The sequence below is a fragment of the Danio rerio genome, chromosome 13 (assembly GCF_049306965.1).
Source record: "Danio rerio strain Tuebingen ecotype United States chromosome 13, GRCz12tu, whole genome shotgun sequence".
Lineage (NCBI taxonomy): Eukaryota > Metazoa > Chordata > Actinopteri > Cypriniformes > Danionidae > Danio > Danio rerio.
Window position 1 is genome coordinate 48,604,453 of NC_133188.1, and position 18,513 is coordinate 48,622,965.

General features: G+C 33.7%; 1 protein-coding gene across 17 annotated transcripts; it reads right to left on the reverse strand.

Moving 5' to 3' along the window:
• Positions 1–834: 834 nt before the first annotated feature.
• khdrbs1a (KH domain containing, RNA binding, signal transduction associated 1a) lies at positions 835–13,002 on the reverse strand. Of its 17 annotated transcripts, none has more exons than XR_012388414.1 (11): positions 12,797–13,002; positions 11,439–11,560; positions 11,242–11,358; positions 10,335–10,481; positions 10,041–10,174; positions 9,693–9,924; positions 7,752–7,825; positions 7,534–7,592; positions 7,227–7,396; positions 2,750–4,048; positions 835–2,285 (listed from the first exon to the last, which is right to left on the reverse strand). XR_012388414.1 is itself a non-coding variant. In NM_001362252.1 (9 exon segments), coding segments are annotated over 8 exon segments (966 nt in total). In that variant the 5' UTR covers positions 12,921–12,978; the 3' UTR covers positions 6,277–7,396; positions 7,534–7,574.
• Between the last annotated feature and the right edge of the window lie 5,511 nt (positions 13,003–18,513).

The window sequence follows — 18,513 nt, forward strand, 5'->3', positions numbered from 1 at the left end:
GTGTGTAAGAGGTCCACTGCAGAGCTCATCCAGCTGTCATTAGTGTAACGGGTGAAACTCTGAGCACTCGCTGATGTGATGACAGCTCCATTCATTGTTATTGCAGCACTTTTTGCTTTACAATTTTAATGTTTGTTTGCCATGCTGCAGAGGACTGTCTGATATTTGTACAATGCAAAGTGTAAAGCCTGTCGCACTGTGGACGAGGTGCAATGTTGTGCTGTGTCTTTAAAATGCTTTTCGTTCCCTATAAGTGAAGCCTGCACAGAGAGGCGCGCACTCCGCAGCACCCAGCTGATCAGTTACTTAGCAACGCAAGCCATAAACAGGGAAGTGCTTTCAGCCACCGATAATGTTCTTATTGATCATGTATTTTAACTGAAATAGTCATTTAAATAGACCCGAGCATTCATTTAGCGTAAAAGAGGTAAGCGTAAGTGAAAAGTAAATACAGTCAGGTGCAGCAGACAAGCGCCAAAAATCACAGGAAACCACTTATTCAATAAAAGTCCCCGTGCACAGAGTCGGGCCACTGAACTTCTTTTCCTGTGTCAAGAAAGTGTCAACTGCATTTAAATGACATAAGCATAAAGCTCAATTTTTGCAGTACTTGAGCTTAAATTATAATAAAAAATATATTAACCTTCAGAATGACGCGGGACACAAAATTCACCCATGTGGGCCCATTGATTACCCCTCATCTAAAATTTCTTTGCGGCCCCCAGATTGAAAACCCCTGGTCTACAATCACATGTAGACAAGGTCATTTAAAATTCGATAAAAAAAAAAATAAATAGGCTTAAAATATATAAGAATAAGAATTTTCAGACTTGGTAAACTTCAATTCAAGTTTATTTAAAAAGTATAAAAATCATTTAAAATTGAGAAGTATAAAAGTGACAACTGGCAAAAAATAATGTTGAACATTGTTCAGTCACAAAAAAAAACAGTATAAAAAGGCTCAGACATTTTCCTCTTCAGGACAAAAATAGCACCAAAAACCCTGGAAAAACAGAAGACAGACAATTAGACAGCAATTAAAGCCGCAACATGCCAAAAACAAACCTACATACTACGAATAATAATTAAAAAACCCTAAGGCTTTTACCAGCATGCAACAGAACATCACTTCTCAATGCTCTCTTGCAGGATTGTGTGAATGCCAAACCCACAAATCTCTTGAGGTCAGTAACTCCAGTAACAAAGGACAAGGGCACAACAAATTTTCCTCCTACACATAATGGGCCATCAAACTACAGCAATAGCCCACACAAAGTACCATCACTTGCTCCAAACCCATTACAGCATAGGTCTCGAACTCAATTCCTGGAGGGCCACAGCTCTGCAGTTTTGCTTCAACCCCAAACACAGCCGATCTAAATCAAGGTGTTCAAAAAGAGCAATGACCACCTACATTAGTTGGAGTAGCAGCAGTGTTTGGGGAGCTGTGGCTCTGCAGGAATGGAGCTTGAGACCTTTGAGTTTTCTTCTGTTGAACACAGATCATATTTTGCAAACCTGAACACACTGTCTGTTTCTCCTATATGGAAGTCAGGCTTAAAGCTTCAGTTAAAAATCAGCTTTTGTGTTTACCAGATGAAAAAAACAAGCAGGTTTGGAATAACAGGGTTCTTACACCTTTTCCAACTTCAAATTCCTGCACTTTACAAGCACTTTCAAGGTGCATTTTTTTTCTAGCACCTAATAACCACGGTTAATTACGTTTATGTATCTTGTATGTAAATTTACATGCATAGTGTTAAAAAAACAACAACATTAACTTAAATTGTTGAATACTTTAGAGCATAGATTTATTAGGATAGTACACCCAAAAATGATTAAAAAATAAATTAAAAAATGTTCAGCTATTGGATACTACATGTATTGGAAATGTTTTTAGTTTGGTCTCTTTCTACCTAAAGATATCAAGAAATGAGCTCGCAGTAAGAATTTGTTAGGGTGTAGTACCAAACTTTCATGACATTTCATGTGGATTGCTATTTTTTTAGTCATTGGATTGGCATTTCAGGTGCAAATATGAAACAAACCCAATATCTGCAGTCTTTGAATTTGAAAATATCTATAAAAATCTGACCTAAAAAAATTAAGTTGTCTTAAACTTCAGATGATTCACTAATCGAGTTAAGAAATTCAAATTTAAAGAAATTCAAAGTCAAAACATTTTTAATAGCATATAATCCGTTTTATTAACTTACAATTGTTAATGCAATTTAACAATTAAGTTCGGATTTTTTTGGCATCCCATTAGCTCCATAAAAACGCACCTGCGGTGAACATTATGCATAGAAAACCCAAATATATTTTAAGGTCACAGATGTAATCGAACGCATATGCAACCAATACAGTCAGCGGAAGCCTGAACATTTGAATCATCTTTACGGTCAAAACTTTCATCTTGGGCTTTGTGTTGAGTGCTCTGGTTGAACAATGCATCATGCCGTTTCTTTTGTTTTGTTTGTTTTTTTTTGCACGCATAATTACCATAGATGAGCACTAAACATCTAGTCGTTTTGTGCATGTATACTTTACCTTTTAAAAAGGGGGATCTATTTGCGCTTTTAGAGGGGACTCTGCAGGTCTTACCTCAAGATCCTTTTCAATAGAAGACAAACACGTAGAGTCTCTGTGACGTCAGAGGGATTTAGTGACTCTGACGCAAGGTTGCAAAGAGAGTTATCGCTTTTAAAACGGATTTTTTTGGCATCCCATTAGCTCCATAAAAACGCACCTGCGGTGAACATTATGCATAGAAAGCCCAAATATATTTTAAGGTCACATAGATGTAATCGAACGCATATGCAACCAAAACAGTCAATTTCGAGCCCTGCAATTTCAAAATCAAGCAGGTTCAAGCACTCTCAAAAATCTAAGCACTTTTCTAACCTTGAAAACACTTAAAAATCGTATTTCAGAATTTCCAGCACCCGTAAGAACCCTGAAATAAGTGAAAGGAAAGTTAGATTATCAGTTTGGGGTGAACTACCCTTTTAAATTAGAGCTTTAGATTTATGAATCATGTCGTCATTATATGTCTGATATTCAGAAACAAGAGGTTTCTGCGCAAGTAATAAGGATCTTGCGCCACATCAAACCTTGGATGTGCAGCATTTTGCAATCCATGCCAATCATTCCACTTCTGCAACAGCCACCACACTCAAACACATGGTCAAGATGTTAAATTAAAACACGTGTGGCGTTTTGACAAACCTTTGCGTGAGACTAGTTCCTTAGCAATCTCAAAGCCTGAATTTGCCCTTGAACTTATTTTATCTGTAAACTAAGTTGTAGTTTGGTGTAGTGTAAAAACTAATGCAGTCAAGACTTTCGCCGATCCACCTTGCAGTTTAAACAGCAGCAATAAAACGCCAGCACATGCAGTGTAAAAACACGTGACACGACTACTTCGAAAATCATGCAGTCTGAACTCAGCATGAGTCTTTTCAGTGATCTTAAAATTAGACTTCTGCACAACTAAAATCGCATAAATCATTTGCAAATTTAAGATTTGACTATTTGCTAATCAAAGAGAAGAAACTTACTTTGCTATAAAAGGGGCACCTAAAATCAAAAAGATGAATTTGCTGTGATAGCCACTGTTGGCCTTTTTTAAAAATTGTATTATATATATATTACTTGCACCTGAGAAGTCAGACAAAACTGAACAAACGTGCAGTGGAGATGCTCCAATCAGTTCACTACTGAACATTTGTTTATTTTTATTAAGTTGATTTCTGCATTTTATTTTTAATTAGTACAGGTTTTAAGTTCTGTTTGTTAAAACCAAGTGTGTTACAGTACTGTTTTTGCAATAAATTGAAAGCAAATTTAATTAGTCTCCTCCCCTTTTTGGCTGATCTGAAAAATGGTCAGACTAAATTAGAAAGTCACCTAAATTTGTGATCCATTACACCACAACCAATAACCCCATTTAGCTGAACCATATGGATTTAACATGTATCCCTTTTAACACTTTACCTGTAGTAGCTGCCTGGTGAACCAGTCTGGAAAGAACCATCTGCTTCAGTCACTGAGCAACACAAAAGAAGAATTAGTACAAGGCAACACCAATTCACTTACTAAATAAAAACAAAACAAAAGACAAGCCAAACTCTACATCTCATTAGCCACTAATATTGGAGGATACTTTTGATCTATTTTGTACAGCTACAAGAACATTTTAAGAGCAGTGCATTTTGACAGTAAATATAACTAGAATCTATTGGTTGTTTTAAAACAATGAGTTGCACATTAAAACAAACTGAAGTTGGTTTTAGAAAGTTAATGATTTAAATGTTATGCATGTTAGCCAGGTTTAGGAATATTGACATTTTAAATTTGGAAACAACGCAATTTGTAATGTGATTGTGCAGAAATGAATGAATGAACAAGTTGTGCTAAAAAGAGAAAATTTAGGGTTGGTATTACCTTTCTGAAGCTTGCATTACGCTTTTGTTCCCAAATTTTGTGGTTTATTAAGCCAGCGGAAGCCTGAACATTTGAATCATCTTCACGGTCAAAACTTTCATCTTGGGCTTTGTGTTGAGTGCTCTGGTTGAACAATGCATCATGCCGTTTCTTTTGTTTTGTTTGTTTTTTTTTGCACGCATAATTACCATAGATGAGCACTAAACATCTAGTCGTTTTGTGCATGTATACTTTACCTTTTAAAAAGGGGGATCTATTTGCGCTTTTAGAGGGGACTCTGCAGGTCTTACCTCAAGATCCTTTTCAATAGAAGACAAACACGTAGAGTCTCTGTGACGTCAGAGGGATTTAGTGACTCTGACGCAAGGTTGCAAAGAGAGTTATCGCTTTTAAAACAGGTATAAACACATTAGGAATTCCAGGAGTGTCTTTGTATTGTGTATAAATCATTGCTTGGGTTGAACATTCACTATTATATGTTAAAGGGGTCATGAGTCAAAAAACTTAGTTTGCAGTTAGCTATAATTTTTGAATAGATCACATTAATAACGTCAAAAGGTTTAAAAGTTCTTTAAGTTATACAGAACAAAAACATGAACAACTTAGGGCTGCACGATTCTGGCTAAAATGACAATGACCATTTCATTTTTTGCTTAAAATCAAGATTACAATGTTCAAGATTCTGTACGTGATAAAGGTTAACACGAGTAGCCCATTATCGGTTATAATAATTATAATAATAATAATTCTCAAAGATATAACATTATAGGACTGAGGTCTACTGGTGGTCAAAATGCTAAATTTTGTAGACTTGCAATGGTGAACTGAAATAAACTAAATTGGTCTTGATCATTAATGCAAGGCATTACATTAGTATTTACACAGTATTTACATAAAACTGCTGTATTAGGGAATTTAGGGAGTCTGTATGAGAAATTCTTGCAATCCATCAACATGACCGATTTTTTTCCACTAGAAAAATAAATTTGTAAGATTCCCTCCTACATTAAATTTTCATTTTTTAGGCTAGTAGTTATACCGACACTTACACTTTTTATAAACTACAGGTTTGCTATAGAAGTAATAAAAATAACAAAATGCTTGTCTTAATCAAAAATTCGATATGATCCTTCAAATCAAACTGGATTCCTTGAAGACCACAGCTCCGCAGTTTTGCTCCAATACTAAATCAACGGCGGATCTAACTAAGTCAAGATGTTCAAGACTAGACACCAAGCAGGTGTGAGTTGGAGCTAAACTGCGGCCCTCCAGGAATTGAGACCACGATAAAAATGTGATTGCTTTTGGGTTCACTTTTACAGCTCGTGTCCCTGCTGGCGTGAGCAAGAGACACAAATGAATATATATCTCCCCATTGGCTCATAAAAGATCACTCTGTGCAAACTGAATGTTATTTCAGAACTTTTACTTGTTATTCACAGCCTATGCCGATTCTCTTGTGATTCAGTGACCACGAAAGCATTTCAAGACGAAAAATTACATTTTGGGGTGAATTATACATTATAAATACAACATGCGACTTATCACTTTAGAAAGCTTGTGCGGCACCTTTAAGCCAATTGAACCATTCAAAGTCAGGAGAGAAGCATAATTGTAGAAATGCTTTAGATTATTAAGGGGAACGAATAGATCTTAGATTAATCGTGCAGCCCTATAACAATTTATTTTAAAAGATGACCCCTTTAAATTAATAAATACAAAATATTTGAGATCTATTGGGGAGTAACAGTAAAACATTTAGGAAATAAGACATTAAGGCTATGCTATAGTCAATTGTTTGTACACAACATAAGTAACATTTTGACGGTCTGCTTGAAATAATTTCAGGTTTTTATCAACGGTTTATACACAACATATTTTGAACAGCATTAAATGAGAAAAAACAAACAGGTTTTCCATCTAAATATTGAGAAGCTATAACTTGCATGCAGACTTTTGACAGTTTTACAGTTTGCAACAGTTGACAGTTTTTGTAGGATGAACATTACAAAGTTAATAAGAGTCCAATACAAACGTTTTGAAGGCTGTAAAAGAAAAACTATGCTTTATTGACAAACTGGTAGGGACACATTTTGGACATATTTAGATCCCTAGTTAGGCAAAAATGTACACAAAGTCTGCTAATATTTCGGAAACTGCAAAACTAAAAACACCAAAAGTACAAGTTTTGAATATTTGGGTGTTGTACGTACAAAGATTTTTTCCGTCTTGAAGTAAAAGCTAAACTACAACCTTATTTGTTTTACTCATTTTATTATTTAACAAAACGAATCAGCAGAAGCGTAGTTTGAATTTTACGACTAATCAAACAGGAAATTACCTCACATCAAAATTTAAAACAAGTTGGGTTGAAAAGTAACTAATATTTTTATGCATCCTTCAATTTTTCCTTTTTTTTTGTTTTGCCTTGAAGCGCGTTTGGAATAGAAGTGACATTAACAGGCAGTTTTTTCCTTTTTTTAGCAAGTCATTTACACATGGCCATCAGCTAATTGTCTTAGCAGGTATCTTATTTCTTTTTTCCAAAGAAGAAACACTTATCCATTAAAAAATAATAATAATAAAAAACAAAACCGGCAAGAAAACAATAAAATTGCAAAACAAAATGCCAAGAGAATAAGCACATCCATCATATAAACCGCAAGTCTAAAACGTGTCGTACTGAACTTATGAATGGTCATCGTCCTACTTGGGATTCAGAATATTTAAAAAGGAGTGTGTTAACCAAAACAGCATACAAAAATAACAACTAGAATTACTTTAGATGATAACAAGAGGTTACGAGGGAAGGAGGCTGCGCAGGCAACAGCAGTGAGCCAACAGCACTCTCAGTATCGGCCATAAGGGTGTTCCCGAAACGATTTTCCTTGGCGAGCTGTAGGGGCTTTTCCACCAGCACCACCCCAAGCGCCACCTTCCCAGTCATCTTCTGCTGATAAAAAAAAAAACCATTTTAAATTACCTTAACACATGGAAAGCTTGTGAGCAAGTAGGAGTGTCGTTTTGAGCACATTAACACTAAAACAAGCCTAAAGTTAGCCAAGACACTGACACAACATGACTTACTGTAAGACTCGTAACTCTCCTGTGCCTCTCCGTGGCCGTAGTCATAATACTCCGTATCTCTGTGGAAACAAACAGCAAACATGAAGCTTTTCCCCAAAACAAAAATATATGATAGCACTTGACACACAATGACCCCGCTGAGTTTAACTTTGAATGCATCAATTGATGGAAACGGATGATTAAAATGGAAGCGACGGGATGAAATAAAAGGCACTCACGGCTGTGCAGGCTGCTGACTGTAGTAGCTCTCATATCCTTCATAGGAAGCCTCAGCATATGGTTCTTCATAGGCCTGAGAAAGCACATGTAGATGTGTCAGAAGTTGAACAACTTCTTAAAAGGGGATTACGCTTACACATTCAACGGTTTAATTTGTCGATTGACAATCAAGTAAGATTTAAAAATGAATTTGAAAGTGACGAGTGAACACCTCCATTTGGTGCTTTCCCACTGCATGGCATTACTTTCTACAGCTCACTTGAGGTTTTCTAAGGAGCCTAGGCCCAAATCAGTTGTCTTTTGACACCCAAAAGCACTAGCTCTGAACCAGGATGCTTAAAATAAGCAATTAGGGATGCACAGAAGTAAAAATTATGAGCCAAACCCAAAATCCTGCATGCACTATAAATGCCTTAAAAAAACTTATTCTAGAAAATAAAATTGGCATGCATTTTTTGGACAAAAACCATTTAGCTGATAAAAATTCAGTGCATCCCCTAATAAACAGCTAGAAGCATGGTCTAGAAGAACCACTTGCGTCAGGGGCTGTGGGTGAGCTACCATAGCCAGCAAGATCAGCAGAAACTTGACTAGGGATGTCAAAAGTACCAAATTCTGCACTGAAGCATTAAAATTCCAGCTAAAATTGAGGTTCTTAAATACTGCTGATAGTTATGGTTTACATACTCGATACATGACTGATCTGATTTATGGGCACTGAAGCGTTTGAAAGCAGGGCCTATCAGAGGATCTGTCTATGAGCAGATATACAACAGACACCTGCTGATAAATTGGAAATGCAGGTATTCAAATCAAAATCAGTACAGATCAATACCCAAAGTCAGTACTTTTGACCAACATTATTGAAAGAGGTGGGTGACCTGACATTTCTAATTCACAGTACAAGCAAAAAAATAAATAAAAATATATAAATAAAATAGTAAAAATTTGATAGTGTAATCAGTACATTTGTCTAACATTAAGATGCATGCGTTACAGTTAATTTAAGGTAACTATTTTAATCATTTAAATGGCTACTTCAATAAACTTTTGCATTCATCTGAACCTGGTTACATAAAATATGCAAACATCAGCAAAATCCTACATATTGGACTTTTCACAGTGTGAGAAGTGTTCATTTACGGAGTCAGGTTTCAGATTTCTTTGACATTTGATTTTTATTTGTGTATTTGAAAGCAGACAGAAAAAGAAAGCTATGCATTTCATAAGGGAGCTCAAAACAATTTCAAAAGTTTATAAAACTAGAAAATGCATGTTACTTTGTTAGTTGTTGCAAGAGTAACCAAAACATGCATTTCATAAAAAAATTGAAAAAAAGTGTTAAGCAAAAATTGTTTTGCTTCCAAATCATTTACAGAATGTCATACTTATGAGGGTAAAGTTTCCACACTTAGTGGTAGCAACAGTAGCCCAATATGTGATCCCTCAAGATAAGTGGATCAAATCAAGGTGGAAAAGAATAAAGCAAGCATTTACATTGAGTCTTAAATTACTGTCTGAACCCAAGTGTAGTTACTTAACAAGCCTTTAAATACAAAACTTTAGAGTTTACACATCAATATATATTACAATTCAAAAGTCTGGAGTAAACTGCAAAATATAGCTTAAAAATTCAGCTTAAATAGAGCAGCATGTATTGTACAAACCCTTAACATAAATTTAAAGAGGATTTGATGATCAGGAAACTGCGTGCTAATGCTCATTTGTGAAAACGTAACCAAATCCTAGGGTGCATCAAAATAATGATATAAAATAAAACTACATAAACTTGAAACATTTGAAATGGACAGCATGAAATGCATTGGGGCTGAATAAACAATATTTAATACATTTATCAAAATTACAATAATCCCCAATCTACTTAAATAGTGTAAATAACAGCCGATGGGCAGTTGCTGGTGCTATGTATATTGACTCACATATTCTCCGTAAGTTTCAGGTTTGGCCTGTTGGTGGGAGAGTCCGGCTGCAGGTGTCATTCTGGCGGCTTGGGTTGGTGGCCTTGAGCGGGATGCTGCTCCCCCTCTGGTTGGGGTGGGGGGCTGAGGTCCTCCTCGTCCTGCTGGGGCTCCACGTGCTGCAGCTCCACGGCCAGGACCTCCCCTTGGTGCTCCTCCACGCGGCGCTCCACGAGGAGGCATACCACGACCCCTATTAAAGACAACACAATGGGATTACTACAAATGAAGGGGAGAAAAAAAAAAAAACACTTGCAGATACATTTTAAAATGAAATTATATGTTAAAATGCATCTGTTAATGTCTCACCTAGCACCCATTGGGGGAGGGCCACCACGTCCTCTGCCTGGCATGCCTCTGCCATGGCCAGACATATCCTGAGCGCCGTTCAGAAAACCTGGATCCATGAAAGCATCCGGGTGCATCTCATCCATACCTTCCACCTGAAATAAGTAAAATTGTATTATTATAATTAATGGGGTTTAATTATTATTGTTACATAAATCACAGAAATTTCCATAATCCAACACTAGAATAGTATATAAAGCAGAGGCAGATCTACACCACTAGATGGCAGTCCACTGAAGGAAGGATCACACTTACCGGCATTAGGAATTTCTTGACCTCATCCATGGCATGAGCCATACGCAGGTAACAGTCAGGAATGGGAGCAAAGACCTCAATATGCACATGCAGCTCCATCCCCAAGTGTGCATACTTTGGATCTCCACCCTTCCTTAGCTCCTCTTCCTGCAGGCAAAGCAATTTAATCTTTAGCATGCAGGTCATTTCAAAGTAAAGCGATTAGTAGAGCAGAACAAGCTAATGACGGAATTAAATTCCCCAGAAGCCTCTATAATGGTATTCAGCATTCACAATATTATGCCAAGTTGCAAACAAGTTAGTAGGCATAAAATATCTGGTTTAGTTTTTTTTTTATATTCAGAGGAAACAAATGGTTAACAAAATGAAGCTGCAAATGGGTAAGTACAATAGATAACTTTACAATAAATAAAATGTTAGTTCATTTACGGTAAATGTTAGTTACTGAATAAAAATCAAACAATTCAGATTTCAATCAACTATCAGATTTTATTGATTATATTACCAGGATTAAAAAAGAAATAAAATCATGGAAGATTAACAAAAGTTCTCGTGGTTTTCATTGTAAAACTAGTACAATTAAAATGTTACTGTAACCCTACTGCAGTGTTAACATTCAATAGTCTAAGCATTTGGCGTGGTTATAAACGCCACAAAAAGAGAAATTCAGGTTGTGAAAAGACCATGATTTTAATAGTGCGTGTTCATTATCAAAATACATTCAATTATTGCACATGGTCATATTTCTAGAGCAGTTTGGTTCATTAGATTTAGTTTCATTGTGAAATTAGTAACTGTTAATTAAACAATGTTTAACAATAGCCTTAGAAAGCCATTGTTTAAGCATGCTGTGTAATATTAACACGTCACAATAATTTAGCCTAATAGATATATATAGTATTTTCACCTTGTTCTTATCCCTCATGGAGCCCTTTCCCAGCACTGAGATCTTGGCTCCGGTGTCCTCCTGCAGACGTTTGATGGTGCTGCCCTGAGGCCCCAGAATCTTTCCCACAAAGTTGAACTGAGGGGAAACATTGAGAAATTATTAACCACCACATCTCCAACAAAATCTTACATAGTTTTACTGAAATCCAGACTTACTCGGGGATACTGCTTCACAGGAATGAGCACTCTCTCCTTTACACGCACACTCTTGGAGGCGAACAGATCCAGATACAGCTCAGAGTCTTTCTTGGGTTCACCTTTCTGGACTCTCTCAATCTCTGCAAGGGAAAAAACAAAACAGAATAAGGACGTGGTAATATGCAAGCAATTGATTTTGCATTTAGCTATTTGGCTTTCTCTGGGCCCGTAACTAATAATTTAACCATTTAATTTCAGGTTTCATTAATTGATTTAAATGATCTCGCATAAAGAAAGACAATTAAATGGAGCACTTGGATGTAGACAAGTTTGGATTTTAAGGTAATAAAATAATAAATGTTTAACTAATTGATTCACACGACCTATAATTAAACTACGAAGATTTACAAACAAAATAAGTGTAAAATAGCCACAGTATTGTGCATTAGGCAAAATTAAGTAAACTCTTATGATAGCAAGAGTGAATTCAAGATATAAAAAGCATGAGTAGTGAATTTAGGTAGTTAAGGTAAATGTTATAAAATAAAGCCCAAATGGATTTCCTTAATATAATAATAAGTGCAAAATATTAGAGGAATATTCAAAATCCCACAACAGTAACTCATTTCCCTAGCTTTTCCCGCGTAGCCTTGTACAATGCATTGTGGGATTGCCCTTGCACAGACAAAGAGCGTGCCATGCTGCCAGCATTAGGTCTGGTCGATTCGTGCACATTTACCAATTTAAAACGTCCACAATATCTCCACATGCTTTAATCTGTCATTTAATTTAACTTAAAAAAAACAGTATTTTATAAATGTTGCACATTTTCTACTGCCGTTTCCACCCCTTGCGGTCGATTAATGAATTATTAATATCTTGTGCGATATTAATATTACAAACGTCATTTATTAACACAGTGTCTAGTTTTATAACGTTAAAAGAAATATTTTGATATAAAAAGGTAGTTAAATATCGATTAAATTAAATAGAAATCTTTTATATCGGTTTCGTAAAGTAACTACGTCACACAAAAGAAAAAAATAATATATTTAATAAAACCATAAATTTGTTTACAATAAACGTTGAATATGACTAAAAAGTACATATGAAAACAGTATGAGAACAAAAATATGCATGAATACGAGGCACACCGTAAAATGGAGGACAGTGAAGCAGCACCTCAAGGCCTACCAAACCACAATCACTGCACGCGGCCTGCAAACGCGCATTTCGTCGACGCACGTGAAAAATCCAATGAATGAAAACACACTTAAACACTCTTAAAATACTTCAATTCATCGCTTAAACAATATTACAGAAAAATAAATCATCATTTCTACGTACTTTAAAAAAACTAACAAAGAAGCACCGACCTGCAGATAGGAGTTTCATGGCGTGTGTGAATGAAGAGTCCAGGCTGTCTTTCTCCGCCAATAACTCCGGCAGATATTTGCCGTCCCCGGCGTTGTTCTTCCTCTTGTTGCTGTTGGGATCCATGTCGAAGGGTGTTATTTTAAAAACTGGAGATTGAGCGGAGAATTCAAGCAGCCTTTGCTGGAGAGCGATGGTGGAAATGCGTGCCTGAAGCTTTTGTGCTCCTCTTAACAAAGGCTGATGGCGCAGATGGAAGTGACGTATCCGGGAAGATCTTCTTGCGTTTTATTATTGGATGAGGCGGAGGGAGGGGGCAACATTAAACTGTGATTGGTCTGCACTGATCAGCGCTGAGAAAAGTGACACATGCCTCGTGGTCACGCAACGAATCGAAATTACTTTAGGCGCGTCGCGAGGCCTACATTGGGAAAAAGCGTACAATTATATAATGAAAATCGATTTTACTATATAAAAGGTGCTAAAATACGTTAAATTGCCGTTATATTAGGTTTAAACTATAGTTAAATACAAGGTTAATTATTGTTAAAAGCGTGTAATTACTGTAAAGAGCATGTTCGCTGTTTGTGACAATGAAAATGGTATCATTACTATTGATAGAAGGTCGCACATTACTCCTGTGCTTCCTATTAATTTTAGAGTAAATTTTAAGATTCTGGTCATTACACAGAGCTCTGCGTGGTCAAGCACCCCTTTATATTGAAGATATTTTACATACTCGTCTCAAGACTAAATGTGACTGTGCAATCTGTGTTGTGGCCCCAAGGCTCCGGATCTCTCTCCTTATAGCACTGGGAGCTTTTTAAAAGCATTTAAAGTCATATCCTTTTGGTCACGCTTTAAATTAACAGTATTCTTTACTTGGGTTTTTAACTTGTTTTATTATGTTTTCCTATATTGATTTGTGCTCTTTTACCTGTTTTCTGTTTTTCTCTTATTGTAAAGCACTTTGTGACTTAATGTCTGTGAAAGGTGCTATATAAATAAACCTTTACTTACTCTACAATCTAGAATCTGAACACCAGCAGATCTAGCCTATAGATACCATAAGTGCTCAAAATACCGGGTCGGTGACATCATTTACCTCCCCATTCCTTAAATTTTAAAGGTCCGTCCTCACCCAATAAGTGGTTCTGTTCTCTCATCAGCTGGATTAGAATAACTTTTGAATAGTTTATGACAGAGACATTTGTCTTTTTTCCTATGATTACTGACATGGGCAGGAACCAACACAAATAATTACAGCAACCTAGACCACACAGAACCTTCACTTTCAAATTTGAGTTTACTACAAAAAAAAGCTCCTCTTTTTGGAGGGGTTTATTAAAACAGACAATATATACAATTATTTTAATAACTTCCAGCTGTGTTTTATGAGAATTCAAAGGGTTTTCTTTAACTTTTGCATTTACACCTCTGTATGTGGATTTGGGAAGCTTTTTAATTTCGGTAGGCAAATTCCAGGCGGAAAGGCCAAAATAGTTTGACTTCATGCATTTATGCATCCATCCATCCATCTATATATATATATATATATATATATATATATATATATATATATATATATATATATATATATATATATATATATATATATATATATATATATACATACATATATATATATGTATATATGTATATATGTATATATATATATATATATATATATATATATATATATATATATATATATATATGTATATATGTATATGTATATGTATATATATGTATATATATGTATGTATATATAGAACCCTTTAAGTACAAATACATTTTTTGATTACATTGATTCTATAATTTTGGATGCATAACAATTATATAGTAAAGATAAAAAAAATAATTATAATTAAAAATAGAATTAAGCTGTAACACAGAGAGACAGCTTATGTTTTATATTTTACCATATATTATATAAGAGACTTGCTTTGTTTACCAAATGAGTGGATCTAGATAGATTTGCACTGTAGACATCAAATAAAAGTTAAAAAGCTATTATTTTTTATTTCATATATTAAGTTTTAAGTTATGATACTCCCCAAATCATTCAAGTTTTAAAAATAAAATAAAAAAACACTCAATTTTAAGCTAATCTAGTCTAAACTCATATTTACTTTTAAATGTACATGAAGTGTTTGAAAAGTGTGACTTTCAATAAGGTGAAATAACCCATCAGAGGTTACCGTATAGTCAGAATCATCTCTTTATCCCTCAAAACACAGAAAACTTAAGTTTGATAACCAGTGAGATGTAATTGGTAGGCCCATATGAAAACCGATTAAGTCTATTTATTCATAAAGTCTTCAAACCACTTGAGGGCGTGTAAAATGTTATTTTTGTGTGAACTATCCTTTCAATGAGCACTAATCTGGGAAAAGTCACCAGTTTTAATTTTGGAAAGCTGGTAGGCTAATCTAAAACCAATACAGTTGTCGACCTAAAAATAAAAAGAATAGCTATTATATGATTTTTAAAAAAATAAATAAAGATAAATATATACACATATAGACACATGCAAACAAATGCATAGGTGCAAACTACAGGCTGATGTTGCAGGGCGGGTTGGTTTTAACATGTAAATGTGTAGACTGAAGACAAAAGAATATTGTTTGGGGTATATTGCTGTTTTTCACAAAAAGAGAGAGTGTGAATGAGAGACGGGGCAAAGACAAAGAAGCAAAAATGGGGCAGTTCACGACATATCTCTACACAGGACAATAGATATATTTGTGCATGAGAAAGGGAGTTGATCAGTGAGAGTTGGCTTTGTGTGCATCTAATGAATAAAGTCTTGGCAAATATTTCATACCATAGAAGTTTAACAGTTATCAAAACGTGGTTATAATAAAAATCACCTTTCCTTCACATTTGAAAACAAATACGTATATATTATTGTGTAGGACATTTGAGAATTGCAATTTTAGTTAATATAAAGAGGGTAAAGACTGCAACAACATAATATTAACTTGGCTAAAAAAACACTTTTACAGTTTTCTCATTCACTAATAAAGCTACTGATCACACACACAATATAATTGTAGATGGAAAATGTTAAGTTTAGATGTAATGTAATTCTAATGCTGTACAGTGGAAGAAAGTCAATAAAACATTGCAAAATGTTGCATAAAACATAAGAAAATATTTGATTGAATTTTTAAAACATTGTTAAACATTTATTATTTTTCTCTAACTTAACACTAGGAGCACTTTAATAAATAATTGTTATAATATTATTTATGATATACATTTATGTTTTTAAAGAAAAAATATAATAAACAACCCATACTTGCATGATGGGTCAGCAAATGTTTTTAATTTAGAAAAGAATATGATTTAAAAAAAGATGATTTAAGAAAGCAAGATAACTTAAGATAGATATTTTAAGAGATATCTGTCTTAAACCTAAGATAGAAAACTTAAGATAGATATTTTAAGATATATTTAGGATAGATAGATTTCTTAAGATATACTTAAAATAGATAGACATCTTTAGATAAGATATATTCAAGATATAACTTAAGCTTTAAATAGATAGGATAGATAATAGATAACTTAAGTGAGATAGATATTTTAAGAAATATTTTAGATAGACAACAAGATAAATATAAGATTTAAGATAGATTTAAGACTTAATCTCTTAAAATATCTAAGACGGATAGAAAACTTAAGATAGATATTTTAAGATATATTTAAGATAGACAGATATCTTAAGATAGATGACTTAAGATAGATTTAAGACAGATAACTTAAAATAGATCTAAGATAGATATTTTAAGGTATTTTAGACAGATAAGTTATATAAGATATATAGATATCTTAATATAGATATTTTAAGATAAATTTAAGATAGACAGATATCTTAAGATAGATTTAAGACAGATATATCTTAAAATATATAAGACGGATAGAAAACTTAAGATAGATATTTTAAGATATATTTAAGATAGACAGATATCCTAAGATAGATTTAATATAGATGACTTAAAATAGATTTAAGATAGATATTTTAAGGTATTTAAGATAGACAGATGAGTTTATATATATATATATATATATATATATATATATATATATATATATATATATATAAAGACAGATATTGTAGATAAATATTTTAAGATATATTTAAGATAGATAAATAGATATCTTAAGATATATTTAAGATATAACTTAAGATAGATTTAAATAGATAAGATAGATTTGAGATAGCTATCTTAAGATGATTTTAAGATAGAAAGATAACTTAAGTTAGATAGATATTTAAAAAAAATTTTAGATAGACAACATGATAAATATAAGATTTAAGATAGATTTAAGACAGATAACTTAAGGTAGATTTAGGATATATAAATAGACAACTTAAGATAGATCGATAACTTAAGATAAATAGAAGATATACAGATATCTTAAGGTAGATAGATAACTTTGAATAGCTAACAAGATAGATTTAAGATAAAAAGATAACTTTAGATACATTTAAAATTGATTGATATCTTAAGATGGATTTAAGACAGATAACTTAGGACAGATTTAAGATAGATAACTTAAGACAAATAGATAACTTAAGATAGATAAGATAAATAGATATCTTAAGGTAGATAGATAACCTAAATATAGCTAACAAGATGTTTTAAAGATAGATAGATAACTTAAGATATATTTAAAATAGCTACATTTGAGGTCGGAATTATTGATAATTTTGACTTCAACTGTATACAAGTTATATCTTAAATATATATCTTATGTATCTTAAGATATATTTAAAATATATAGCTTAAAATAGATTTAAGATAGATATCTTAAGACAGATATTTTAATATATGTTGAAATTATATAATGCTTAAGATATATATTTTAAGACAGACAGAGACCGATAAATAGATAAAGTATACCCTAACTATAAATGTTGGTATGTACAGCACAATACAGTTACATCACAAATCAGCAGGGAATCATGGCACTTTTATTTATTCGAATCAAACCCATACATGACTAAAAATCACAGCGTACACATCTCCAGTGTACATCATGATTATTCCACCACACATTTAAATAAAATCATTTGACTTTTGTTCGCAGGAAAGGCTCCGAATTACCTTTCACACTACAACTCAAAGCAAATCTGTACATAAAGCTCTGCAGACATTCAAGTACCTGTGAACAATATGTGGATTCAATCGATAATCCAGTAATCAGTGTTTACATCCACCAAGCACAAGGGCATGTAACTTTGATTTTGTTCATATATAAAAGCGAGGACAGAAAGCTTGGAAATGCCACAGACTGATCACCTTAACATGTTTAAGTTCATTTGAATCTAGAACTAACAACATTGATGCAATATGGGAGTGTTGCTTTGGCTCCAAGTACCCGTCTGGATGAGAACATTACAGAGTAAAGACAACATTAAATCACGGTTTAGTCTTATGAAACTAATCGTTTCCAAGTGAATGAGGCTGAGAAATTGAGTCAAGTGAAAGTGAGTCAATTCTGTACCACCTAAAACAACTGCAAAAAAATATAATATTATAATATATTACATATTATTGTTACGTTTTTGTTTTGTTTTATGTTAATTATTGTTGTTATGTTATTATTTTATGTTGACACATGTTTTTTTTACAGAAAATGTGTTGAAAAGCTTGACGTCATGATGCTAAGGCATTGTGGGTGATTGTGATAGTGTGTTATGTTGTATTAC

Bases quoted from the DNA above. Each gene is read 5' to 3' on its own strand.
- khdrbs1a (XM_009307570.5), bottom strand. From the start codon at position 12,920: ATGGATCCCAACAGCAACAAGAGGAAGAACAACGCCGGGGACGGCAAA. The intron at 10,482-11,241 runs GTGAAAATACTA...CTTTGCCTGCAG, and splicing joins CCATGAGGGATAAGAACAAG to GAAGAGGAGCTAAGGAAGGG. The intron at 9,925-10,040 runs GTGAGACATTAA...TGTCTTTAATAG, and splicing joins CCTCCCCCAATGGGTGCTAG to GGGTCGTGGTATGCCTCCTC.